The sequence below is a fragment of the Accipiter gentilis genome, chromosome 12 (assembly GCF_929443795.1).
Source record: "Accipiter gentilis chromosome 12, bAccGen1.1, whole genome shotgun sequence".
Classification (NCBI taxonomy): Eukaryota; Metazoa; Chordata; class Aves; order Accipitriformes; family Accipitridae; genus Astur; species Astur gentilis.
The window spans coordinates 11988567-12013702 of NC_064891.1; the positions used below are offsets into that span (position 1 = coordinate 11988567).

Sequence of the window (25136 nt, forward strand, 5' to 3'; positions counted from 1 at the left end):
TAAGGTTAAATGTGAGACTTGGAATGGGATGAGGCATGTGCTATTTATGAGCTTTTTCCATGCTTCTGTCAGTGATACTTGTTGTGTTGGCGCATGTGCTAAATGTGATCAGATATGCAGAGAAAAAGCGTGAAGAAGAACTGACAGGCCTGATCCAAAAAATATTTCAGTCATTGCATGCAATGACATTAATATCATGACTTACTGTAAGAACAGCTTTTTAAATTTTTCTTGAAGATTCAGTTCCTTCAAAGGAGAATGCACTCTGGAAAAACAGTTGTGTAACTGTTGTCTAATGCTGTTCTGTTAATGTTTGGAAATCTTGAGATGAAGAGAATTCCTATCTGCTGGTTTGTGAATAGGAACGGAATTAAATACGTGTTAAAGGTGTAGGTGGACTATTTGGAGGCAAGGGGAGTATTTGGAGTATTAAACTGTCAAGTTGCTCATATATTCTGACTTCGTCAGTTCAGTTTATATTTACATTATTATTTCTATTTAGGAAAATATCCTTGAGAGGATTCATTTTCACCTAGTGCCAAACAGTGAGACAGATATGTGCACTTCAAAATCCTGTATTTCTCATCAGAAGTTTGCTATGACACTGTATGAACAGGTCAGACCTTTATTTGATAGCTTTAACAAATAATTTGTTTCCACTGTCTCGAGTAAATAAAAACAAAAGTATATTTATTTTTGTAGTGTGTATGTCGCAGTTGTGGAGCATCATCAGACCCATTGCCTTTTACAGAATTTGTGCGTTACATTTCTACCACAGCCCTGTGGTAAGAGCTTTTATTCTTGTACTTGATTTTTCTGTATACACCCTTCCAATAATAAGCAAAGCATGCCAGAGAAATGCTGTGTTAAAAATGAATGTGTATTCCTTTGTTAAAGTGTGGTTTTGAGACACTGTCCAAAAGTAACATTTGGATTTCAAAAGCAAGATGTAGAGAGAGCTTGACAAAAAGTATGTATTGTTACTGTTTTACCTCAATATCTTTTCTTTTTAGTCATAAAATATAGTTAATTGAGAGTTGACTGAAATCTGTTATCTCTTAAGAAGGGAGATCCACAGTTATTTCATTTATTTTTTTACAGTAACGAAGTAGAAAGAATGATGGAGAGGCATGAACGTCTCAAGCCGGAAATGTTTGCAGAATTGCTGCAGGCAGCAAATACTACTGATGACTACAGAAAGTGTCCTGTAAGTAAACAAACATGTTGCATTACTTTAAGATACAAGGGAGGACTTTTTAGCATATTAAATCAGGATAAATTATTACCCTAAAAGCAGGATTACCTGTGGCCACTTCAGCGCAGTCCAATTTAGAGTAAAAAAGCCCTTAAATTTATATTTTATTGTTACATTTATAGATAAACATGGTGTTGTAGGTACAAGTGGCCTGTTTAGAAGGTCGAGTTATTAGGTCTGTTTTATTCTTCATATTCAACATAGAGCTAAGTGGCTTTGATTAGTTGGAAGAGGCGTATTTTCTGATTGAAGCTGCTTTAGTTCATTTGTGATTCTGTTGACAAAAACAGTCTCTTTTAGCTTGTTCTGTTTAATTTCTCTCTTCCTTAAATGGTTCTCTGTAAATACTGTTAATTTAAGAACTATAGAAAAGTACACAAGAACATACAGACCTAAGCTTAAATGACAAAATGGAGGGCGAACAACAGACAAATTGTTATGGTGACTTGGATGTTTTCAGAGATTTCTGTTTTAAGGTGGTGATTGGATGTAGAAGTTTAGCTGTAGTCTTCATCAGGGTGTTTTTATGATGAAGAATTTTATCCTTAAATTGTTAGAAACAAACACCATAATTAAATCTGATAATTAGAAGAAGTTGCAGAGTTGTTTTGTTGCACTATTTCTTGTCTACTAACTTAACTTTGGACTGCCATTTTTTAAACATCTTTGTTTTCCCCTCCCATCACATTTTTTTTCACTTTTTCTAGAGTAATTGTGGTCAAAAAATAAAAATTCGTCGTGTTCTTATGAATTGTCCTGAGATTGTCACAATCGGTTTGGTCTGGGATTCAGAACACTCTGACCTGACAGAAGAGGTTATGCGGAATCTGGCAACACAACTTTATCTTCCTGGGGTATCTGACCTAAAACTTACTATTTACTTATTCTAAATTTCATTTAACATGTATTTTATGTATGTGTAAATAGATACAAAATATAAAAATATACATATACACACATACATATTTTTAAAACACAATTTAACTTCAAAGTTTATGTCTACTTTTACCATTCTTTATAATGTGCTGCTTGATGCAGTTTTTGTGAGAGGAAAAAGTCCGTCAGAATTGTTGGTCTTGTGCCTAAGTACAAAGATGAATGTAGGTGAATTCCTAGTTGAAAATCAAGGGATATCATGTTCAGTTTGAAATTTGTGGAATTATTCCAGAGCGTTATTGTTTTACCCTTTGAACTATGCAAAAATAAATTATAAAATAGACCTAATAAGTGCAAAAATCATTACTTATACTCATGAAAAATTGTATAATGCAACAGGATGTTTAGTACCAATTGCCTTGATGAAATGCCAGTAGTACGTCCGGAAGTTGATGCTTAATGTTTTACACGTATTTCAAAATACATGACCATTTTTACAGCTGTTTTATAGAGTCACAGATGAAAATGCCAAAAATAGTGAACTTTTTCTTGTGGGAATGATTTGCTACACAAGCCGACATTACTGTGCCTTTGCCTTTCATACCAAGAGTTGCAAATGGGTGCTGTTTGATGATGCTAATGTAAAAGAGGTAAATACTTTTTTTATTGCTACCAAATTTAATGATCTTTACTTTTCTAGAATGCGTTCTTCTGACACCAAACTTGAAACAAGTTAAGCAAATGTCTCTTTTAATAAACCTTTAGTTTTGTAAATCAGTTTTCAGAAATTAATTTTAGAAATTAATTTTAAAATTGACTTCACTACAGTTCTGCCTTCCAAATGCCCAGTGTTTCAGAATGTTAATGCACTTGTCTACTGTTAAATTTGTACTTCTTGTACTGAAAAAGAAGACCTATTTACTGGCAGCTGTATTCATAGTGTTGATGTTCTGACAGCCCATTTAATACTGGTTCTAGCTTTTTGCTGCAATTTACATAAATTCATGTACCAAAATTTGAATCTTAATGTACCTTTCAAATTGGACATTTGGTACCTGTTGCTTAATAAATTATGCTTTCCATTCTTTTGGGTTCAATGCTGTTGATAAAGTTTTGGAGTTTTGTTTGGTTTTTTTGTTTTTTTCTTAGATAGGAACAAAATGGAAAGATGTGGTCTCCAGGTGCATTCGATGTCACTTTCAGCCATTGTTGCTATTTTATGCTAACCCAGATGGCACAGCTGTATCTCCAGAAGATGCTCCAAAGCAGATTATTCACTGGTCTCAATGCAAAGCAGCAGGAGGAAATGGGGAAGACTTGGGTAATTAAGATTTTTATTTTTTTTTAACAACAGTATCAACTGTATTTCTGAAATGGGGATTATAAAGGAGAAGGTAAGAGATTAGCTGCTTTCTTCTTAAATACTTTTATCAATAATTATCTATTAAAGGGTCTCAAAAGAAAATAGATTAGTGTATGTATTCAATATTAGAACTGTTTGTATTATGTCTGATAAGGGAATACAAATTGAGACTCATGGATAATGGGAAAAAAGATTTTTCTATTGTAGATTATTCATAACTACACATAATTTCAGTAATTTCAGAAGAAAATCTTGGTATATTTGTATATGTGGGTGTTCTGTGTGTATTGATATATTTAAAATACCTTTTAAAATGCTATAAAAAAACTTTAAGTACAGCTTCATACAAATACAGAGACACATACACACACAGAGCACAATTCAGAACTTTGGGGAAAAATCAGAAGGAGCTGCAGGAAACTTTTCTCCAAGATTCATATAGCATAGGCCTCGATATGGAAGAATCCAGTCTTTTGGTTCTGTAATTTGTACTGCTGTCTTTGTTAAACATAATATACAAGTAAATTAAATAAAAGGCTGATTGAATTTGACATGTTCGTCTTCACATAATGAATAGGAATAGGACATAGACTGCTTCAGGGAAGAAAGAATTGAGGACCGTGTTCCACTACAGTCTGCCACTGTAAATATGGCAGTATATAAAATATTACAGAACCTTACTACCTAACATACTGAAATGTGGTGTGGGTTTTTTGTGAGGTTTTCTTTTGTTTGTTTTTTTAATCTGCAATTAAAAAGTTTTCTTATTTTTAATTTGGATATTGGAAACTTTAAATTAGGAAGCCTTTCATTTCTAAAGATAGATGTGTTATTTGATAGGATTTGAAAAGCATTCTGCTCCTAAATCAGACCACATGAAAGAGAATGGAGTTGGAGACCCCACTAATCAAAAGAGTAATAAAAAACTTCAGCCAGATAATTCAGTATTCAGTAGAAGCCATCTTCAAGCTAGTAGTGGTAGAGGTCCAGGTATGTATTCACCACCCCGCATTCCCACCCCCAAAACCACCCCAAACCTGTCTTACTATGAAATACTTCAGGTGATAGAGTTTCAGGTATGTGCTAACCTCTGGACTAGAACCATTTCTAAAGGAACAATTCCATCATTGAATTGAATCAATCTTTGAATAACAACAAATGTTTAAGTAATATCTGCCATGGAATGTTAACTTTTCTGGAGAACTGTAAAGGCAAAATTTTTTTTCTTACCCCTCATTATTCCTGCACTAAAGTGGCTCTTGAGGCCTTGATCCGTTTCTCAAAACTCATCATGCCTTCCAATCACATTGTTGGTTAAAAAGCACATTAGAAACTTGAAGCTGAGTGATCTTTTTGAGCATGTGGTATGGCGCTGGATCACCGGCTATATGAGGAACACTCACTGCTCCCCAATAGAATTGTGACATGCGGCATTATTTGTAGTCCTGTACATTAATGGACTTTATCTTATGTTTGGAAAGATTAGTAAAAAAAGTTGTCTTATCTGTTTAAAAGTCCGTTCTATCTGTATACTAGGCTTCCAAGCAAATCAAGCTATAAGAAGTCATATGAGGCAGTGACTTATGTGTTACTACTTGTCAGTGCCTTTGCTCTGAAGTCCCCTGCTTCTCAGGTGGAGAGATGCTGCTTTCTCTTGAGATGTTTCTCCTCTTTGTTGTTGAATTCCTAGATTTTTTAAAACTGAGAATGCTCAGCTTGGTAACTCTTTTTTTGATGGAGCGGTAACTCAAAAATGGTCAGTATTTACCTTTTCAGAAATAGAAGGATTCGTTTTCATGAACAGTGATTATGCTGTTTTATTAAAAGTAAATATTCACATTTTTTCAGTATAATTCATAATATTTGATGTAAATAGTATATGCTTTGAAAATGGCTTGAGCATTCCATTTTGATAGGAGGTGTTTGTAAGACATACTTGACATAATGCTGCTTTGGTTACTTTCATGAGCTCCATTTAGTGGACTCCTTGGAGATACCTATACATTTATATCTATACTATACACCTGTCTTTTTAATCCATGTTATGTAATTCATTAGTCTTTTTAAGTAGTACTAATATTAAAAACTAAATGTTATGGTACATAAATATATTTGTGTATTTTGATGATGAATGACTTTTTAGTAATGATCTTTGACAAAAAGTATTTTTTGCAGCTAAGTTAGGTTACAGTGATCAAAAGGACAGGCTAAAGGACATATCCAGAGAGTGTGCTCAGAAAGCTGCTGATATGAAAAACTTCTCATCTTTACGAAAAGATGCAGACAGAGGACCAAGAAAAGAGTCTGGGAGACAAAGAGGTACATTTAAAAAATATGATCAGAGAATCAATGGGTTAAGTAGTTTTTAGCATCGATACTAGCTGTGCAGTATTGTTTTCTCCTTTTAAGAGAACACACTGTAAGATTAGAGTTTCCCAGTTTTCAGTATTCTGAAATATGTAGTGAATTGGTTGAGATAGTGTAAGAAACACAAGTACTGTAACAATATCAGTTAAATATTAATAATAACTTTAATGGACCTTTTTTGTTTTTCTTCTTTTAAGACTTGATTGGGGAAGATCGTTCCAATGTTAAGTCGGGGTCTCCTCCAGTTGGAAATGGATTTAGACACTGTGCTGATCAACGCATATATAGCAGCCAGGGAAGAGGCTCCTATAAGCATGACGGTGCGCCTCACCAAGCAAAGCTTTCTGTACAGGTGCGTGGATCAAATAAAACAGAAGCGCTTCCTGCTGGGGAGAAACCAATGATCAGGACCCGGACTGATGGTGTCACCGGCTATGATACAGACACCAGTCAAGACTCTAGGGACAAAGGAAGTAGCAGCAGAAGCAGAAGTAAAGGTTGGAAACCTATGCGAGAGACACTAAACGTAGACAGCATTTTCAGTGAGACTGAGAAAAAACAGCATAGCCCAAAGCACAAGGTAAATCTGAACAGTAAATCTAAGCATGAAAAGGAGCGATGCTTTAACCATTGGCCAAAAGAGAACCAAATCCAGAAAGGTTTAATGACCATATATGAAGATGAAACAAAACAGGATACAGGAAGCAGAAGTTCACTGGATTCAGAGGGAAAAGGGAATGCTGAAAAAAGCAAAGGATTTACAGAAAGAAAAATCCACAGTGACAATTGGCAAATTCAGAGGACAGAATCTGGATATGAAAGCAGTGATCATATCAGCAATGGATCTGCAAATCCGGACTCGCCCATTATTGAAGGAATCAATCCGGCAGATGTCAAGAATGTTAAAGAAAATGCTTCCTGCAGGTAATGTAAATGCTCTTAGAACTTGCATAGATTGTATTTGCAGAAAAATAGGTTGTTCTAATGTTTATGTATTTTTTTCAACCCCCACCCCCCCCCCCCCCAAAAAAAAAAAAAAAAAACCACAAAAAAACAACAACACCCAAACAAACAACAACAACAAAAAACCAACAACACAAACCAAAAAAAACAAGAAAACATGCTCTGGGACTTTATACACTTGAGGTCAGGTATGTAGAAAGCTGGCAACTTACCTAGAAATAAGGGTATGGACAATTAAGTGTTAAGTTTACCTTCACTCGGAGGCTGCAACACTAGTTCTGTTTGGAAGGCACTGAACCACATTATTATGGCACTGAGCCAGAACTCATAAGCCCTGCTGAGGGGCAGGGTGTGTTAATTTGAAATAATTGCTATACTACTTTAGTTACAAGTTTTTTTAGAGTGTGGGTAGCTTGCCATCCGTAATGGAATACAAGTGTCTATATAAATCATATCTGTAACAGTTGTACAAACAGTCCCCTAACAAGGAGATGGGTATGGCAGTAGGTGAATCTTGTATACTGTTCCTAGTCATTGTTCTGAAATTCAGTTTTCTAGAACACCTCAGGTATTTATTGAGCACTTGATAATTGTTTGACCTATTTGAAAGAAATCTTTGCTGAAAAGTGTAGAATTTAAAAAAAAAAAAAGTGGTGAAAAATGTGGTTAGTAGCCAAATTTTGTTAAACTTAGTAAGAATTGATGTATGCTTAGTAACAAGTATGTTGCCCAGAGATGATGTGGAGTCTCTGACTGTGGAGATACTTGTAACTCAACTGGACGTGGTCCTGGGCAGCCCACTGTAGTTGACTCTGCTTGAGCAAGGCAGGGTTGGACTAGATGATCTGAAGAGATCCCTTCCAACCTAAATGATTGTGTGATGCTGTGAAATATAAAGTTATCAACCTCCCACATGTAGTTTTCTGTATTGTGTGTCTTAAACTGTATGTGGAACATAGTTCCTACTAGAACCCATACATTCTTCTTTCAAGTCTTGTTTATATCCATAAAATGGAATGTGAGACCAAGCCTCACGGATGATGGCTAAATTTGAGCAAATTTTTGGACATATGTTTTCATGAAAAGTTGTTTTTATGGAGGAAGAGAATAGCAAATGCTAGGAAATGAAAAGGCTCCGACTTCTCTAAGCACAGATGCAAAATTTTAAAACTTATTTCATAAAGTATTGAAGCAAGTTATCAAAACATTTTTTTTTTTTTTTTAAATTTAAAACACAAAATACAGCTTCTGTGTGAATTGAAATGTCTTTGGTTATTTTGGAACTGCAAGAAAGCAAAATCAGTCATTTGCTTAGTTCATAGTTTCCTAGGGAATTATTTTCTTTCGCATACAAAAGCATAAACAAGGACATAGAAATGGCCATGCCAGGATAGGGCCAAAGGTTCATCTAACATGCATTCAGTCTATACCAGTAGCAGCCAGTACCAGATGCTTATGAAGGACAACAGCAGACAGAGTGGTATTTTGTAAGTGCATTCTTTTGGCCTGTTTTGTATTTGGGTGCTTTATGGACTTTCTGAACTGGAATTTATGACTGTGGTGTCCACTTCCCATTAAAAAACACTTTTTACCTCATGCCCCACTATACAAAAACCTTACGGGCTTTTTATTGGATAATGATATAAATATGTATAAAGCTGCTCCCAGCCATGTTGCTATTTTCAGAGTTTACGGTTGCCTCGAACCATGATTCCTATGGATAGAACCATTTTATGCCTCATTTTTCAATATGCCCAAGAGATAATGGGATGCTCAAATACTGCATGTGTCTTTTCACGAGAGACAATATAATAAACTTAAAACAACTTAGTTCATTAAGAATCTGCTTACACTGTTATTTAAATATTTGTCAGAGAAAAAAGAAACAAACCAAATGTACTTCATCCAAATACAAAAGACTTCTTGGGACTTCCAGAAGGATTTTATATGACCGGTAATTAGATTTGACTAGCAATACTCTCTAGTTCCCTCCTAACCATTCAGACTTCGCCTCATAAAAACAAACAAACCCCAAATTAATTACTTGGAAGTTTTTAGAAGGTGGAAAAAAATTACTTAGCGTTTTGTTTGCTGTTAGTTTCTTTCTCCATTCTTCCTGTTTCTTTCAGTATTTTTCTTGTTTTCCTGTCCTTTCAATAACAAGAGTTTGGGTTTGTTTTTTTTTTTTTTAATTGTCACTCTATCTTCTTCCCTGCGTTACTCTTGGAGAAGGAAGGAATTGGCAGGGTCTTTGTCAGCTCCCTATCTGCACTGGTAAGGCATGCTTTTTGCTTAACTAAACTAGCAAGATTTACTAAATCTGGTGATTTTTTTTTTTTTTTAAATATTTTTTCTTCCCTTGGGTTTGTTGCTGTTATCTTCCAGTGTTCTTCCAGTTTAAGAAGAAGTTTTTAAATGAAAATCCCTGTGAATGAAAGACCAAGTGGCAATCAGAACTTGGAAGAATGATGTTTATTGTCACAACAAAGTATTAATGAATAGCAAAATGTCAAACTAGGAAAATGGACAAGATAGAATGTTAGCTAACAGGTTACATGTACTTAAGATATTGATACCGATGAGATTTTTGCATTTTTAGAAAACTTAAGCTTGTCATAGTCAGATGCTGCTATATGTTTAACTTTGAAATATTCAGGGTGTAAACTATTAACGCTGAAAAATGTATTTGTTTCAGACATAGGTGATATTGATGATAAATTCGTGGTTCTTTCTCATAGGTGACATGATTTTTTTATTGTTGATAACTTTGGGAACCAGCTGTCTTTATTAAGCAGGCTGATGTAATATTAAGATCAAGAAAATTTGCTTTTTTAATGTGCTGCTTATTAGGCATCCTGCTATTGTACTCTAGAGTAAGGCTGGGATGAGTGGGCATCCAATCTCCAGAACAAACTGGGAACACCAGCCTCACAAACTATATATTTTTTATCTGTCCATTTTAAAGGATTCAGGTCATCCTGAATTCATCTGCATCTGCACAGCCTGTCATGTGTGGCAGCAGTGTTAAAAGTATTAAAGGGCCACCCCTACTATCTTATGTATCTTCTGCGAAGTGTGTGTGCTACTAAAAAGAAGTGACAGTGATGATAACAAGAGTCAGTTTCACACAGGCAAAGTTTTTATGGTTGTATGCACTCCAGGCAATAAAGTTTGTGATCATACATAAATAGTTTAATGCTTCAGATTACATGTATGCTTCTTTTACAGTGAACAGAACTTGTCAACCAAAAAAGCTGACAATGTGTTACATTCAGTATCCCAGCAGAACAGAAACTTTTATGGTAAGAACTTTAACTTGTATAAAGAATAAGAAGTTTTCTAAAAATAGTTTAGATGTACCAAAATTTTAATGCTAACTTATTAATATCATACAGGAGATGGACAGATTTCTGATTAGCCTTTTGTATTTTACAATTTTGCTGCATAAGTTAATGTCATGATATTTCATAAAATTGTTAAATGTATATACAATTTATCATTGATTTCTTTTTTTTTAACAAGCCATAATCAAGTATTGCAAAATTAGATAATTTGTGTATCAGGTTGGCTGTATTTAGGTGGATTAGAAGAAAATTGGCATGGAATTTGCGGCTGTTTTGGCCAGGATGTTAGGGTTTTTTCATATACTTTTTTCAGTAGAGAGTTCTCTTGCTGACTCATCATAGCCTGTGTACTCTGTGTGTTTTTAAAATGGCAAAAGAAATCTGTTTTGTGGGTTTTTTTCCTCCACAGTGAATTCCAAATTTTGTTCTTGTTCACGTTTTTAACCTTTTCAGTGAGTTAGACTGATGGATAAAGATGGAAAGTGTTCATATCCCTTCTTGGTACATTTTATGGAGATGTGATGGAGCAGCAGTTCAATAACTGTCACTTTTTTCAGGGGCATTTAAAACATTCTTTTCCACAAAGCACCTTCATTTATTCAGTTTGTTGGCTTTCTCATAGAGCAAACATACAGTCTAAATGGATTCCTAGCTATCTGCCGTGATACGTGGGTTCCCAAATAGAGGGGTTGGCTTTTATCAGTGCTCCGCCATCATGTGAAGAAAACTGTGTTGTGATGGTAGGAGTAGCAGTGGTTCCTTCCTTCTGTGCTAGGTCATGAATATGCATGGTGGGAGTTCACCTGTTCTTAGCATCTCCTTTCAGACAGCAGTGGCAGTGCTCAGTTGTGTGCCGAGTCATGTAAAAGCATGGCATGTCTCCCAAACAGTTGTTTCACATGACCTCTAGCACCAAAATAACAGGCTAGGTGATTTTTTTTTTTGTGGTGCTTAGATCTATTTTAAATATGATATTCTGGTGTGGAAAATAGTATCATTTTGGGAGGCTACAGCTGCTTTATAAATTGTTAGATAATCAGGATACAATGATTTTTCTTGCCACAGTTGTCCTCTCCTGTGTTCTGTTACAAAGCATTTTCTTTATAGGTTGATAGAACAGTTTGTCCTTCCTTGTGCATGTCATCTACCACTGCCTCCTCAGGAAAATGGCCAATGCGTAACTGCTTCTGGCTGGTGTAGGTTCTCTGTACCAGAACTGAAAACACTATTGTTCACTAGTATTAGTGATTTTACCAAGGCCTGCAGTGACATGACAAGGGGCAATGGTTCTAAACTGAAAGAGCATAGACTTAGATTGGACATAAGGAAGGAATTTTTTATGAATGAGGGTGGTGAGACACTGGCACAGGTTACCCAGAGAAGCTGGGGATGCCCCATCCCTGAAGTGTTCAAGGTCAGGTTGGAGGGGTCTTTGAGCAACCTCATCTAGTGAAAGATGTCCCTGCCCATGGCAGGGGGTGTTGGACCTTTAAAAAGCCCTTCCAACACAAACCATTCTATCATTCGATGATACTGTGATTTTTTGGATGACTCTATACTGGCATAAAACATCCAGTATAATTCATTTCACTGGCCTTAATTGGTGCTTTCTTTTTAATCCAATGAAAATGATTAAATGTAAATCTCGATTTCTGTTGCTTATATTCTGCTTTGAGAACTTATTTCTCGGTTTAATGTTCTGGGCCAAAAAAAGAAAAGGGAAAAAGAAAAACCATGGTGATTTTGTTCACTCCCTGTGTTTTCCCCAAAAGCATTTCTATGAGCTTTCTTGGTGGATACTAAGGAAGATTTTTTTTTTTTTTTTTTTTTAAAATGTCTGGGTGAGCTGTGGTATCATTTGTTTTCCTTCAAGATATGAAGCAATACCAGGAAGAAACACTTGTAATAAGGAAATCTACTTCCTTTTACATACTAATATGTCTGTGGGGTTTTTATAAAGTTGATAAATGCCTTGGCATATAAATATTATAGGTCAGCATGAGGCCAGCCAAAATCATTATCTACTGTTGCTGGAACAATGGAATGGTGCTCATACAAAGAGGTGCAATAAATACTAGGCCACTTCCCAAGGAAATGTTTGATTTTTATAGATAACATGCTTCTTTTCAAATAATGTATAGTATGGTTTCTTCCAAGACTTAAACTGGGGGGACGGGTTTGCCATACCACTTTTATCTTTTCTGTCATTATTCCAATTTATTTTTTGGTTGTAGAAAGAGAACTGATTTGGTGTTTGTTTATTTTGACAACAAAAAAAACCCAAACCCAAAATTGATGTTGCATGGAATGAAAAGATCTGTTTTTGTATGACATTTATTCTGATTTAGTTCTGCACTGTACTATACTTACCATACCAGTGGGAAAAAACTCCACACTTGGATAGCAAAAAGGAAAAAAAACACCAGTGAAAAATACATAAAGGACTCTGTCAGAATGAAAAATAGGTGGGTTCAAACAATGTTTGAGCTTAGTAATAAGTATTCTCTAGAGAGAACCATGTACTGTACTTTGGTATACTTAAAGCTTTCAACATGCATTGTACGTTTTCTTTTAAAAAAAGTGTTGTGATTGCAGGTGATCCTTAGAGTTAATCATAAAACATTGATGATAAGATCCCATCTATTCATTTATTCTAATTCAGTAACTAACTTTTTGAATAGTTCTGTAACAAAAATATATGTATTCTAAATCCAATGTGAAATTCTTGCGTGTGTCTGTGTTTTGGGAAATACTTTTAGTTGAAGTGATTAATGGACCAAAAAGGTATCTGAAGTATTTGATCATTTCACATGTATGTGGGGTTAAAGATTTATGTAGACTCAGCTTTTTGGTTGTCTAAAAAGTGTGTCAGGACACCTTTAGCAAGGACAATAGTAGTCATTTACAGGTATCAGTTGTATTACCTTATGTTACATCTCTGAATATTATGACAAGACATGAATTGGTAGGTAAATACCAAATGGACTCATAGAAAATAGTACTTAAAGAAATGCTCAGTCCTTTCTGAGAAATGAATGGAAGGTAGGAAATCTTTGTTAGCCTTTCATGGCAACTTGGAAAAAATATCTCTGGGTGGGTTTTTTGTATGGAAAACTTAGGGAAATAAGAAGTTGCACTTCTGATTATGACCACTGTTTGTATAACTGTGCTTTACCAGTTCCTCATTTTTAACTGGAGCGGAATAAGTCTACTGTTCAGCAGTTGAGGAATTCTGTCCCTGACTTACAAAAATAAACTTATTGTTAGAGCATTATAAAGATAGTAACATTGGATTGCACAGTGGTTATGCAGATCAAATGGCTGCTTCTTTCACTGGTAGTAAGCAGTAGATAACTGTAGTGCTGAAGCAAATGTCCCACAAGGCCAATCCCTAATTTGTGTGATCAAACTTTGGCAGGAAAATGTAGATATTAAGAAAGCAGATACAGTATCCTTAATTTATATTAATGAGTTAGTGCTTATGAAGTTTGAACTTCATGAACTGTGGAGGCTAATTTTTTTTGTTTATAAAGAACATGTGACATGAACAGTGTGAGGGCAAAATTTCCACCCCCACATTCTAAAACTTGAAGAAAGATTACTATAACTCTTGGAAGTTGGAATGGACTATAGAATTTTTTAATGGCTTTTCAGAGCAGTCTGTGTGCTAGCTACTGATAATCATTTTCAGCCATAAAGGGGTTTTAGTGGCTTTCATGACCACCTTCCCTGATTCCCAAGGCATAGATGTCTTCATAAAAATGCCACTCCTGACAATTTCAATAAAAGGCATTAATACTATTGGGAGGGTTTAAATAAAAAAATAAATCGTAGAAGCCTTGTTTTCTAGATTCTTCCCTTCCTGCACCCCAAAGCTCAGAGCACTTCATCCTTGAACTGACCATATCAGTAGAATAAGCACTGTGATTAAAATTGGCCAAGTGCTTGATGGCCTTGTACTTAAGATGCAGTATTAAAAGCTCCCTGTTCAGTGATTGCAAAAAAGGATGTACTTGGAATCAGTGCCTTAAATTAATAATTGATTCCCTTTGAAAATAAATGCAAAACAGTGTTTTTAATGTTCCAAATTCAGAGGTTTTCCTATTAATAATTATTCAGCTCAATAGCCTGAGACAACTCCAACTGAAATCTAGAATCATTCTGAAGCTCTGGTGAGTGTATAAAGAAGAATCCAAATTGCCTTTGTTTATTTGTCACTTCAGAAAACCCCACAAATAAACCATAATTCTGAAAAAGAAAACTCATCTTCTTAGGAAATCCATTTATAGTAATAATTTAAAATATGCAGCTATACTTAAGAAAATCCAGTTGTTGCCCTTATGGTGCAGTCAATGTAAGTAACTGTCATGTTTGAAGAATTAAGTAGTGAATTAAAGCATGCAGCTACTTAATTTACTTAGTACGAAACAGAAATAAATACATGTTGGAGTGTCTTTAACAGATAGATTATAGATTTTGGGTTAAAAAAAAAAAAAAAAAAAAGGAAACCAAACCGAACCCTAAACTTTAGAGATTTCCAAATGTAGTCAAGCAGCCCATGAAGACTGAAATGTGAAGCATTGTCACATCTGTAATTCACTTTATTAACGTGAGAAGTTTGCAAATATAAAATAGATGATGCAAAGGTTCAGGATTGAGTTATAACAAAGACCTGATAAACTTGAGGCAGATCAGAATGAAGGGAGGGTAGTAGTTGGTGTTCTTTGACCGTTGCTTCACTTCAGAACTTACTTAAACTCTCACACATGCAAGTATGCACTCCCACCCCCAACTAAAAACCCAACAGTGGAACTTTATTTTCATTTTTTCCAGATGTTTAAAGCCATGGAAAAAAATCCACTAATGAATATATAATAAATGTGTTGCGCTGAATTTTGCTCCAGAAGGACAGTTTCTTTAATATAAGGACTTTGTTTCTGAAGATGGTCACTGTTTTTTAAAAATAATACTCTATTTTGGACAAGTTATAATGTGTTTACCTTTTTGACTGGGATTATGTTGTTGTTCCATGTTTCCAAAGCTTCCAGTAAGTTTGTCTGTCACTTCAGCTGAATACACAAAAACGTCTGGGTTCAGAGAGAGGAATTTGCTGCACTACTTGTTACAAAAAATATTACACCTTGGTTTTTTATTGGCAACTTAAAAAATAAAATTAAAAATCAGGTATTAAAAAGTACAGGAAACCTGCAGCTAAAACACATTAGAAGGAAATTGAATTTAATGTGGTTCAGTCTCCCCACCCCCCCCAAAATTGGGCTTTGCAGATTTGTGCAAATGCTCTGTATGTGTAAATGGAGGTATTAGAGGAGAACTTGACTGTCCTACCTGTTGGCTATAGAATAGCTGTTAATCTTTTGAAAATCTGGATTGACTATTCACCTGTGAAAATAGATGTTCATAAATCTTAAAAGCAGACTGGTTTGTACGTCAAAAAACAGTACGTTTTATTTATTGGTAAGCTTCTTATGCCCCATTGATAAGGATGTCTGTCTCCAGCTGAGCACGGTGCTTGTGTGTCCCATATTTAGGTTTGCAAAGAACGTAGAGCCAAACTTCCCAGTCGAGTCTGCTTCTGGTTTTAACCATGCATGGATATCCTGTCAGCAGAAGAGAAAATAACACATCTATTTTTAAGTTAGCTGGAATTCTGAAGACACAAACCACCCGGTATCGCTGGGCAGCTTTGGCTGAATGGGTGCTATGGGCATGCCAAGGAAACAGCTTCTTAACCTTTGCTGCCATCTCCTGACCGATTTGTGGTACTGCCTCTCGGAAGGGCCGAAGGTCCTAAATTCCTTGGGGGTTTGGCTTGGAGTAAAAATTAAAAAATTAAAACCTGTAATCTTCACATCAGGCGGTTTGGGGAATTAAAGAACAGTTGTATCGGTGATTTATTTGCTATTCTTAAGTAGACGTGCTCTTGTATAAAAGTAGATACATTCAAAGTCTGAAAGTTAAAAATGCTAGCTTCAGACACTGTTAATCTAGCAATTTTGCTAATTCATTCCTAGGACTGTATCCTGACGTTGGAACTGAGATGAAATACTGAATTGGAAACATGTACAGGAAATAATGTGTCAGAGCCTGTGCTGCTTTTTTTCCAGTGAAGCTATTTACAGTTCATTAAAATTTGTAGCAGAATGAGGTGTTTTCTGTTCAAAATATTACCTCAGTGTTAGTTAGCTCTGATGTCATGGCCCACTGGAGCAGTTTTGAACTTACTTTCAGGTTAATTAGTTGTCCCTTGCCAGTGTCACAAGGGCTCATTCAGTAACAATATTTTCCCATAAGTATTCTTTGTAAGGTTGTGGTGTTGCTTATCATCTGGAATAGCAAGATTTTTTTTTTTTTTTTTTTTAAATTTTGGGGATCGAAGGAAAGACATATGAGGGCTTTGTCTCTTGTGCTGTATGCCATTTTAGCCTCTACAACCTGTGTTGTCAAAGATTTAGTGCCTTTAGTCTTCACCAATTAAAGATAGGGCAGATATTGACCCTCAAAACAAGTATCACCCAACAGCCTCATCCATAGTTTTTAGTTTAATTCTTTTCTGTTATTGGGTTTTTGACTCATGTTCATGATTCAAACATTCCAAGACTTTATTTAAACTTGGGGAAATAACAAGGGAATAAAAAAATATCTTAGTTTGGTAAGATTACATTGTTTAAGAATAGATACAAAAATTTTGTAGTTTTTGTTGATGAAAGTGTGGAACAGCCTACATTATCCCATTGGAACTTGTCTAGGTTAGTACTGTCTACTGAACACGAGATTATATTACTAGAGATCAGGCAATGTATTCTGCCTTTTTTTAATTTAATTCCTGTTTTTCTGAAATAGGCGTAGTAGTTATATGAATCTAGTCTATACATACACAAAATAAGATTTCTTTTGAATGGCTTCAGAGCAGGTGACCAATTATAATGGGCCAATCATTGCATTAGGAAGACTTCTCATACCTATCTCTAAACAAATACTGTTGCTTGTCACTTGCCAAGAAAGTGTTGTATTCTCTGTGGTGTTGATGTGGATACTTCAATGCTTCCTTTATTTACTGTTAACTAGGAGTTGCATTGTTCAGAAATTGTGTATTTTTAGAGAATGATTCTTTGCTTTTGCCTGTGAATAAAAGGAGCTTCTAGAGTGTGAGTGTAGTAGTGCTGGCCCAGGCACTCTCATGTTGTGTGTTTAGGGCACATGACTGAGAGTGCTCCCTGTCCTCCCTGTCTGCTCAGCATCTCTGAACTGTACAGTTTGCTGTAAGTCTTTAAATCTGTTTCAAAGAATGCATAATGCATTTCTTGTAAAAACAACCAACAAAAAACCCCACCCAAAAAACCTACCAAACACAAACAACAACAAAAAACCCAAACCACCCCCCAATCCCTACAGTATTCATTCCATTTAATTATTATTACATGATGTGAAATTTCTGAAATCATAAGTAGTTTTAATTTTGTAATATAAATGACTTTGTATGTTTGAATAAACATGCTTTTATAAAAAGCTGCTTTTAAAATGTGCTTTTAGTTACATGAAGTGTTAAAATGATCTTGAAAACATGTCTATAGGACTTCAAAATTGCGGTAATTACCTGTTTTCTGGTAACAATAAAAAAAAAAAGGGAACATTTCCTCCAGATTATTTCGGAGGAATAGAAGATCTGACCTTCTGTGACGGATTGTCTTCAAAATGGTTATTTTGATCAATGGCAAATCTTGAAAAGAATTAATTGTCGTGCTGTTTTTTGTTTGTTTTTGTAACCTCTGAGCAATTACAAAGAAGGAATTGGACTGTATTTCTGCTTATTTTGAAATAATTTTTTTCTACCCCCAGACTTGAGGAAAGACCCAATCAGTTCAGAAATTAACTACAGACCTCATGTTAATTTTCCGACGGAACTACATTTGCAGGTGCCCAGTCCTCCAGTAAAGAGGTAACTAATGCTGGCATTAATTTACTATGTAATAGTTTGAAATACTAAATTCCGTTACGTGATAGTAGTCAATGTTAACTATGCAAATTTAAGGTATTGAATGTTTCTGATAGACAATGCCTTTTGTATTTTACATAACCGATAGGGCCAAATGCTCTCTGTCTTACTTTTAATGCTGCCAGTGGAACCAAATAGCTTACATTGTTTTAAACCATCTTATCAGAGCAAAAGGGTTATGAAGTTTTCTGTTTTCACTTGATATACTATAACAAGCAGTAACTAACTAATTTGTGGTTAGTGCAATAACCACATAAAAGTTTTGAAAAGTTTGGCTGGAAAGAGAGGAAAAGGTAACTTCTGCTTAGAAGCTGCTGCTATATACCTGTTGTTGCTAATTTGAACTGTAAGTGCTCAGTACCTCCTAAAAAAAATCAAGAATCTAAATACTTTTGGGTGCTAAATTTGTAACATCTAATATTTGAGAAATGGCCGTATCAGAATGAGTCATAGGGATGCTTAGAAGAGAGCAGAGGTCATATTTGAAGTAGGCCTGAAAGTTGAAGGAATTTATCTTATCTTACAGATACTCAATCTCTTGCAGATTTTTTGGGGCACGTTACATTTCAAATGAAACCTTGGAGTGATTTAATAACAACTTCCAATCAAATGGCTCTATGTTGAGCAGATCCCAATTCTCCAGTTGGTTTGAACATTTAAGCAGTGTTACCATGGCTGTCTTTGAAAAAAATCCTGGGGTTATTTGAGCTTTTTTTTTATGGTTTTATGGATACTTACATCCTGTGTGTTTTGTATTTTAGAGCTGAAATGCCTGAGACCAATAGGAAACTTTTCCAATCATCAGCTCTACAGCCAGTTCTTAAAGACATTGTTAAGTCAGAAAGTAGGAACAAGGCAAACGAACAGAATTCTTCAGAGTGGCTTAATCCAGACAAGATTGAGAAGATGAATGTGTCAGTATATTGTGCTGATGGCGTATCCCAGCCCTATACAGAAAACGTCTGCGGAAGGAAGCTGATCAATAATGACTTTCACTCCTCTTCCCAGCCGCAGTCTCATTATGCAAGAATGTTTGGTCCCAAGGTAGGGTTGTCACCTTGTGTGCCACAGAACCTGTCAGAAAGGCCCATGGTGCTTCCCCCTCCCGGTGAGCATGCCGGGCACCCACTCCGAAGGGCAGATGCTCTTTGGGTGCCTGAAGCAGTGTACCAGAATCTTCCTCCCCCTTTACCACCCAAGAAATATGCTCTGAATGCTTCGCCAGGATCAGAAAATAACTTGGCAGCTGATGTAAAATCGACAGAAGTGTTGCAAAATAATCCAGCAAGGCAAACAGGTACACCTTTAAAATCTGCATCAGAAGCAAGCATATTTACAAATGAACAAAGGCTTAAAGAGCCGTTTCAAGGGAATGAACTGTTTGTTCATAAACCAGATTCTCCACCTCGCTTATCAGTTAATAACTATTGGACTGTGTCTGAAAACTTCTTAAAGAAAGGATCTCGTCATACGGGACCAGGTGCTGGTTATGTGGATGGAAATGATAGTGTATCCCTAACGACATATTTTTCAGTAGATAGTTGTATGACTGACACATACAGGATGAAATATCATCAGAGACCCAAGCTGTATTTTACAGATAGTGGAAGTTTTCACAAAGAAAAACATCCTCCATCAGCTGGAGTAGAACTGAGTGCTACATACCATGCTACTCTTGAGCCCAGGCATCCCACATCTGAGCAAAGGTACAAGGCAAATGTACAAGGCATACACTGCAGTAGATAGATTCTTTAAAAAAAAAAAAAAAAAAAAAATCTGGATCTGACTTTTGCATTTCATGTAGTCTGTAAATGGGCACAAACCTTGAATCTGTGTGTGTGTGATAACTAGGTACCCAGTTGACTGTACTTTGCTTAGGAGTTACAACTGTTTAAATGAATATGCAAATAGAGGTGAACAGAGGAGAAGAGGTGCTAAACTTCTGGTTCTTTGATTTGTTACTCTAGTTGCCTTAATGTTTACCTCTGTTACTCAGCTTGTCTTCTACAGTTTATATTAAAAGTGGTCCCTTTGCGTGTATGCATCTTACAGCAGTGGGATCAACTAGACATTACTAACTTTGTAAGGAGATTTAATTAATTGCAGTTTAAAAAGTGTCCCTTCAGAATGTGGTCACTACATACTTAGACTAACAGAAGGGATAAACATATTACCATATATAATGCAGTAAATGTAGTTAAAATAGAGCAGTATTTGTCCTGATAAGTAGCAGGAGGTGACATAGGTTTTTTTGACTGACTTCTCTGAGAGTCTGTGCTTTCACAAACCTTCAAGTGTCTTTAATACAAGTTTACCCAGAGAATTTCTAACTTTTTATTTGAAAAGCCTTAATAATAATAATTCTTTAAAAACGGTTCTGGTTTGCAAGTGTTAAATAAGATTTTCAAAGGGAATTCAAGTAAACTGCAGTAATAGACTGTCCTGTTAATATACCTGCTCTATGTTAGTGTACATTTTTAAACACATTTACCAGAGTTGTTCACCCTATATATACTTTAACTTATTAAAATTAAATTTAACCACATAAGCTACAAACTGATACAGCAGAATAGGATGCTAATTTTAAAATACAGAGTTATCATGCAACTATGAAACATTAATTTTGTAAGGTTTTAGATGCTTTTGCTACTTATGTTCAGTTCTGATTTATTCTACAATTGCATGCAAAGTCAATGCTGCTATTTATTGAACTTCCTGTCTTTTTTCAGCTTGACATTTTGAGCAATGTTTAATGGGGATCAGACATTTGATTTTACTGGCATTTTTTCCTATTTGGAGCAGTCCTACACATGGATGTGTTCTGTATTAGCAAATCAGGCTGACTGAACTTGCAGCTGTTCAGACTGCGGTGGCTGAGGGGGCATGGAAAGAGGTTCCTCACTCTTTCTCTGCTCTAGCACCCTGCCCTGCAGTTTTGGCAGCTCTGGCATTTACTATGTCTTTTGGTAAACTGACTTATTTCAGTAACAAAGAGGAGTATTTATTTGGCTTTTATTTGGTTACTTAAATCAGTGCACAGAACTACTTAGTGAGTGCTGAGGCCCACCACGTGGCCCAGTGAGGGCCGGGGAGGAAAGCAGGGCCAACAGGATTTTGCCCCCATGGCAGCCCTAAGCATCAGTGAAATGATCCACTGTGTCTTGTCAGAGGCAGGGGCTTGGAGTTCTCTTTCAGTCTTAACATAACATTGAACTATGTATAACTTACAATTAACGTCAGCAAAGTCTGACACAATCCGAAAAGTCTAAGTTTTGCCATTATTCATATTAGAGTGTTAACTTGGGGTGCTGCTGATTACATCTAAACATCAATGCCTTTTAGTTATGAAAATAATGCAAGAAGGTTAAATATGCATAATAAACACTCTTGCTTATACTAGCACTGTTAGTCAGGCTTTTTTATGTTTATAAATGAGTTTTAGTGCTTCAACCAAATGTTGGCAGTTGTTTAGCATGATTATCCAAGGTATACATTTAAACAGTAGTTTTGGTTATTCTGTGTCAAGGTCAGTTGTTTTTTGTTTTTTTTTTTTTTTAAAAACTACATGTAACTTACAGTAGAACTGGAACATATGCAACAAACCAGGTATCTCAGATTAATCTTATTTCTACCTTCTTGATAAAAATTTATTGTAGCACTTGGAAAAAAAAATTCTAGAATTTGTAGTACAAATAATTATGCATGTTTTAGGTATGGCTGCTGGTAAACAGCATCTTAAAAAGATTATCCTTTTTTAAGAAAATCAGTTGAATGCAGAAAAAGAACTCTGAAAATGTAAGAACTTGGAAGATTCCTAATTGTCGTATTTTTTGAGAGATTTCAGAACCTGTAAATTAAACTTTTCTAGTTCATTAGCAATGTTACATAATATATATATAGCCAGTTACATAAAACTGTGTTCTAATACTTGTGTAAAAACAAAGATTATTGGAATTTGTAAATAATGTATAATTTGTAAAATGTTTTGCAAAAATCTTGTATTTGAAATGACAGTATTTTTATGTATGAATAGCACAGCAACAACTGTGAATGATGTTAGAACACTTATTTTTAAACATGCATAGCAATGTTCATATTTCTGTACAATGAGCAATATGAATGCCTATTACTGATACCAATGAATTTGGCTTCCAGTAAGCACAACTGGTAAACTTACTTTTAAAGTAGCTGCAGTAGTTTAGATGTACTTCAGGCTCCTTGCTTTGCTTGAAACAATCTTACCAGACAACTTTGTGACCCATGTTTACAAGGTATTTAATTATAGTAAATAGACAGCTAATCGAGGCACCTTTGTTTTTATATTTGACTCTGCACTCCATGTATGTATGTATGTACGTAATATTTGCTAACTAATATGTGATAACTTGTTTTAACTTACCTAGGGTGCCTATTTATTTTTTTATAAATGTCCCCTTCTGGCTATAGATTTGTATAAGAGCCTAGACAATTTTTGTAACAGTAAAGACATTAACAAGTCTTGTAATTAATATATTTTTCAGTCTTTAGAATTATTTTCTTGCAAAGTTCTGCTTGTTCAAACTATCAGATAAAAATTTAAACATCTTTGCCTTCTGTTCTTTTTGTACTCCACTTTTTTAAAAGAAAAAAAGTTGGCCTTCCAGAACTACATTTTTCCAACAGTGACAGATAATACTGCTGCTAATGGTTAAGTTTTGCAGAGATGGTGGTTCAGTTACCTTTTTTTGAACAGTAAAATTCATCTTCTGAAGTATGTTTATAAAGCTGTTATTGTCTCTTTAGCTTTCTAATAACTATGAAATGCATAAAGCAATTCTAATACCATGATCCCACAGCCTTGGTGACAACAGATTGATTAGTTACATGAGCTTCTACCTTACTACTTTTGCTCCATTAGGGATAAGTGAAATTTGCCTTGATATGTGTATGCACGTGCTCCAGGAGTGTATGAAATAGCTTGAGCCCAATGCATCACAGACCTGCACTTTGTTAGCTTTTTAACTTTCTAAAGGCTCTTAAGACTTTGCCTCACCTGTCTTCCTTACCAAAAGAGAAGTGGAGCAACATTACAGTGCTTCCCTAATAGGTTGTTCCCTTGAGATTTCTGGGGGCAGGGAAGAATAGTGAACTTGTCTCTTTAATAGCTACAATTGAAAAACTGGAAAATCCATTTTTCTTTTTGTGAGAATGCAATCACAGTTTAGCACTCTTCTGCACTGTGAGTCAAGAACTCAAAGTGCTGACTTATTTCACAGGTACCAGCAGCAAAGATCAAAAATGCTAGCAGGTAAAGGCATCTCTGTTCTTAAAGCATAGGTCTGATACATGAAGAAAGCCACTGTCAGTGTAAGAATTATCTTTAACAATGAAACAAAAATAAAGGGAAAGAGAGCATATGCCCACTTTTGCATCCTGAATCCTATTTAACCTGACAGTAGCCTGTTTTCATTTAATGGTAGAAGACACTGAAACACTCTACACTTCAAAGTCTCTGAAATCTAGTTAATTTTATTTGTTCCTGAAAAAAAAACAACCACCATGAACTGTACTTCTCTGAATAAATAGTATTCACATGGGAAAAACACTCAAGAAAACTGAACCCCCTTCATCTGTAGTTGAAGACTCTCTTCCCCAAACCTGATCAGGTAAAAAGCCTACTCTCTACTTAGCTCCCTTTTTCCTGAGAATGCAAGAGACTCCTTCATTTAGCCCTATTTTGAAAGTCTCTCTACAGTGAGACAGAGGAAGTTTTGATGGGGCATGTGGAAGTCAAGACCTATTACTGTCTACTTCCACTCATCCATGGAAGAGGGTACTTTACACACAACCTGCCAGCTACTCAAGAAGGCTGTTCTTGTAAGCTTGCTCCTTCACTGTTTATAGCAAGGAAACTGGAATGCATTTTATCTAAATCAGTAAGCAAGGGCTGTTAAACACTGACATGTTTCAGAAGGCACAGTTAACTGCTGAAGTTAGAATCTCATGCAGATTGTGGTATAAAGAGAGAAAAGTAGAATAGAAAACCAAACAGCATCAAATCCTCATGATTAAGTCTTTGAAAGAAACAGCTGGGTAAGCTTCATCCACTGAGCGAAAAGGTCTGAGTTAGCACTTCAGTCTAAGAGCTGGATTTTATTCTCAACCACTCTACAGTCTGTCCTTTCACTTGGTTTTATTCAAACAGTACATATTTTCATTTCTACTTAACAAACCTTTAGGCACTAATTACAAAAGCACAGTCAAGCTGTCTTATGTGACCTTTAAGGCACGGTTTAGAACACAGAAACAGGATACTGGTAAAAACCTGAACAGTAATACTTGTGATACAGCCAGAGTTATGTTATGATATAGTATGTATATATGCCTCTTGCATTCAGATGCAAGTGGAGGCATGTTCCCAGTTGTTTGTGCTGCACAAATGGTCCTCCTCTTCCACTGCTTGTTTTCATAAGGTGCATCCTGTGATTAGATAGTGGCTCTACAGAGAACAGAAGAAGTCCAGTTACTTTTGTAGTCCTTGGAAGATAACAGCAAACACAACAAAAGCATCAAGCATACTTTCCAATCCAAGAACCGATACTATATATTTTGTTGTTGTTGTTCAAGGGGAAAAAATAAATCACGCCGCCGGTTGTTTGGAATTAGCTTTACGTTTCTTCGACGGTGTTTGTGCTTTCCAGACCTTCCTTTTGAGGCTGGGACGCTCCAGACAAGGAAAGCCAGAGCTGCTCCCCGGTGCCCGCTCCCCTGCCAGGAGCGGTCCCTTCCCCCACGCCTGTCCGCACGGCTCACCCACGGGCACCGCAGCGAGGCAGGAGCTGCCCTCCCTCCTTCCCTCACCCCCGGGCAGCCCGACGCCCCTTTTCTCCCTCCTGGAGCCGGTGCCTCAGCGTAGCACCGCGCCTCCTCGCCTAACGGGCGGGTGGAAGCCCGCCCCGCCGAGAGCCGGCTGAC

General features: G+C 36.0%; 1 protein-coding gene across 3 annotated transcripts in view; it reads left to right on the forward strand.

Moving 5' to 3' along the window:
• Positions 1–22765, forward strand: part of USP53 (ubiquitin specific peptidase 53) — a 47425-nt gene extending 24660 nt beyond the window's left edge. For 2 of the 3 annotated variants that reach the window (XM_049814948.1, XM_049814947.1), the window contains 13 exons: positions 503–616; positions 703–785; positions 1102–1207; positions 1963–2109; positions 2632–2781; positions 3281–3452; positions 4335–4484; positions 5670–5813; positions 6059–6785; positions 9057–9098; positions 10053–10126; positions 18026–18125; positions 18944–22765. In XM_049814948.1, the coding sequence (XP_049670905.1) occupies positions 503–616; positions 703–785; positions 1102–1207; positions 1963–2109; positions 2632–2781; positions 3281–3452; positions 4335–4484; positions 5670–5813; positions 6059–6785; positions 9057–9098; positions 10053–10126; positions 18026–18125; positions 18944–19928 (2994 nt within the window). In that variant the 3' untranslated portion in view covers positions 19929–22765. The remainder of the gene's footprint in view (positions 1–502; positions 617–702; positions 786–1101; positions 1208–1962; positions 2110–2631; positions 2782–3280; positions 3453–4334; positions 4485–5669; positions 5814–6058; positions 6786–9056; positions 9099–10052; positions 10127–18025; positions 18126–18943) is intronic. The other variant, XM_049814949.1, reaches the window with a different exon arrangement.
• The last annotated feature ends 2371 nt before the right edge of the window (positions 22766–25136 follow it).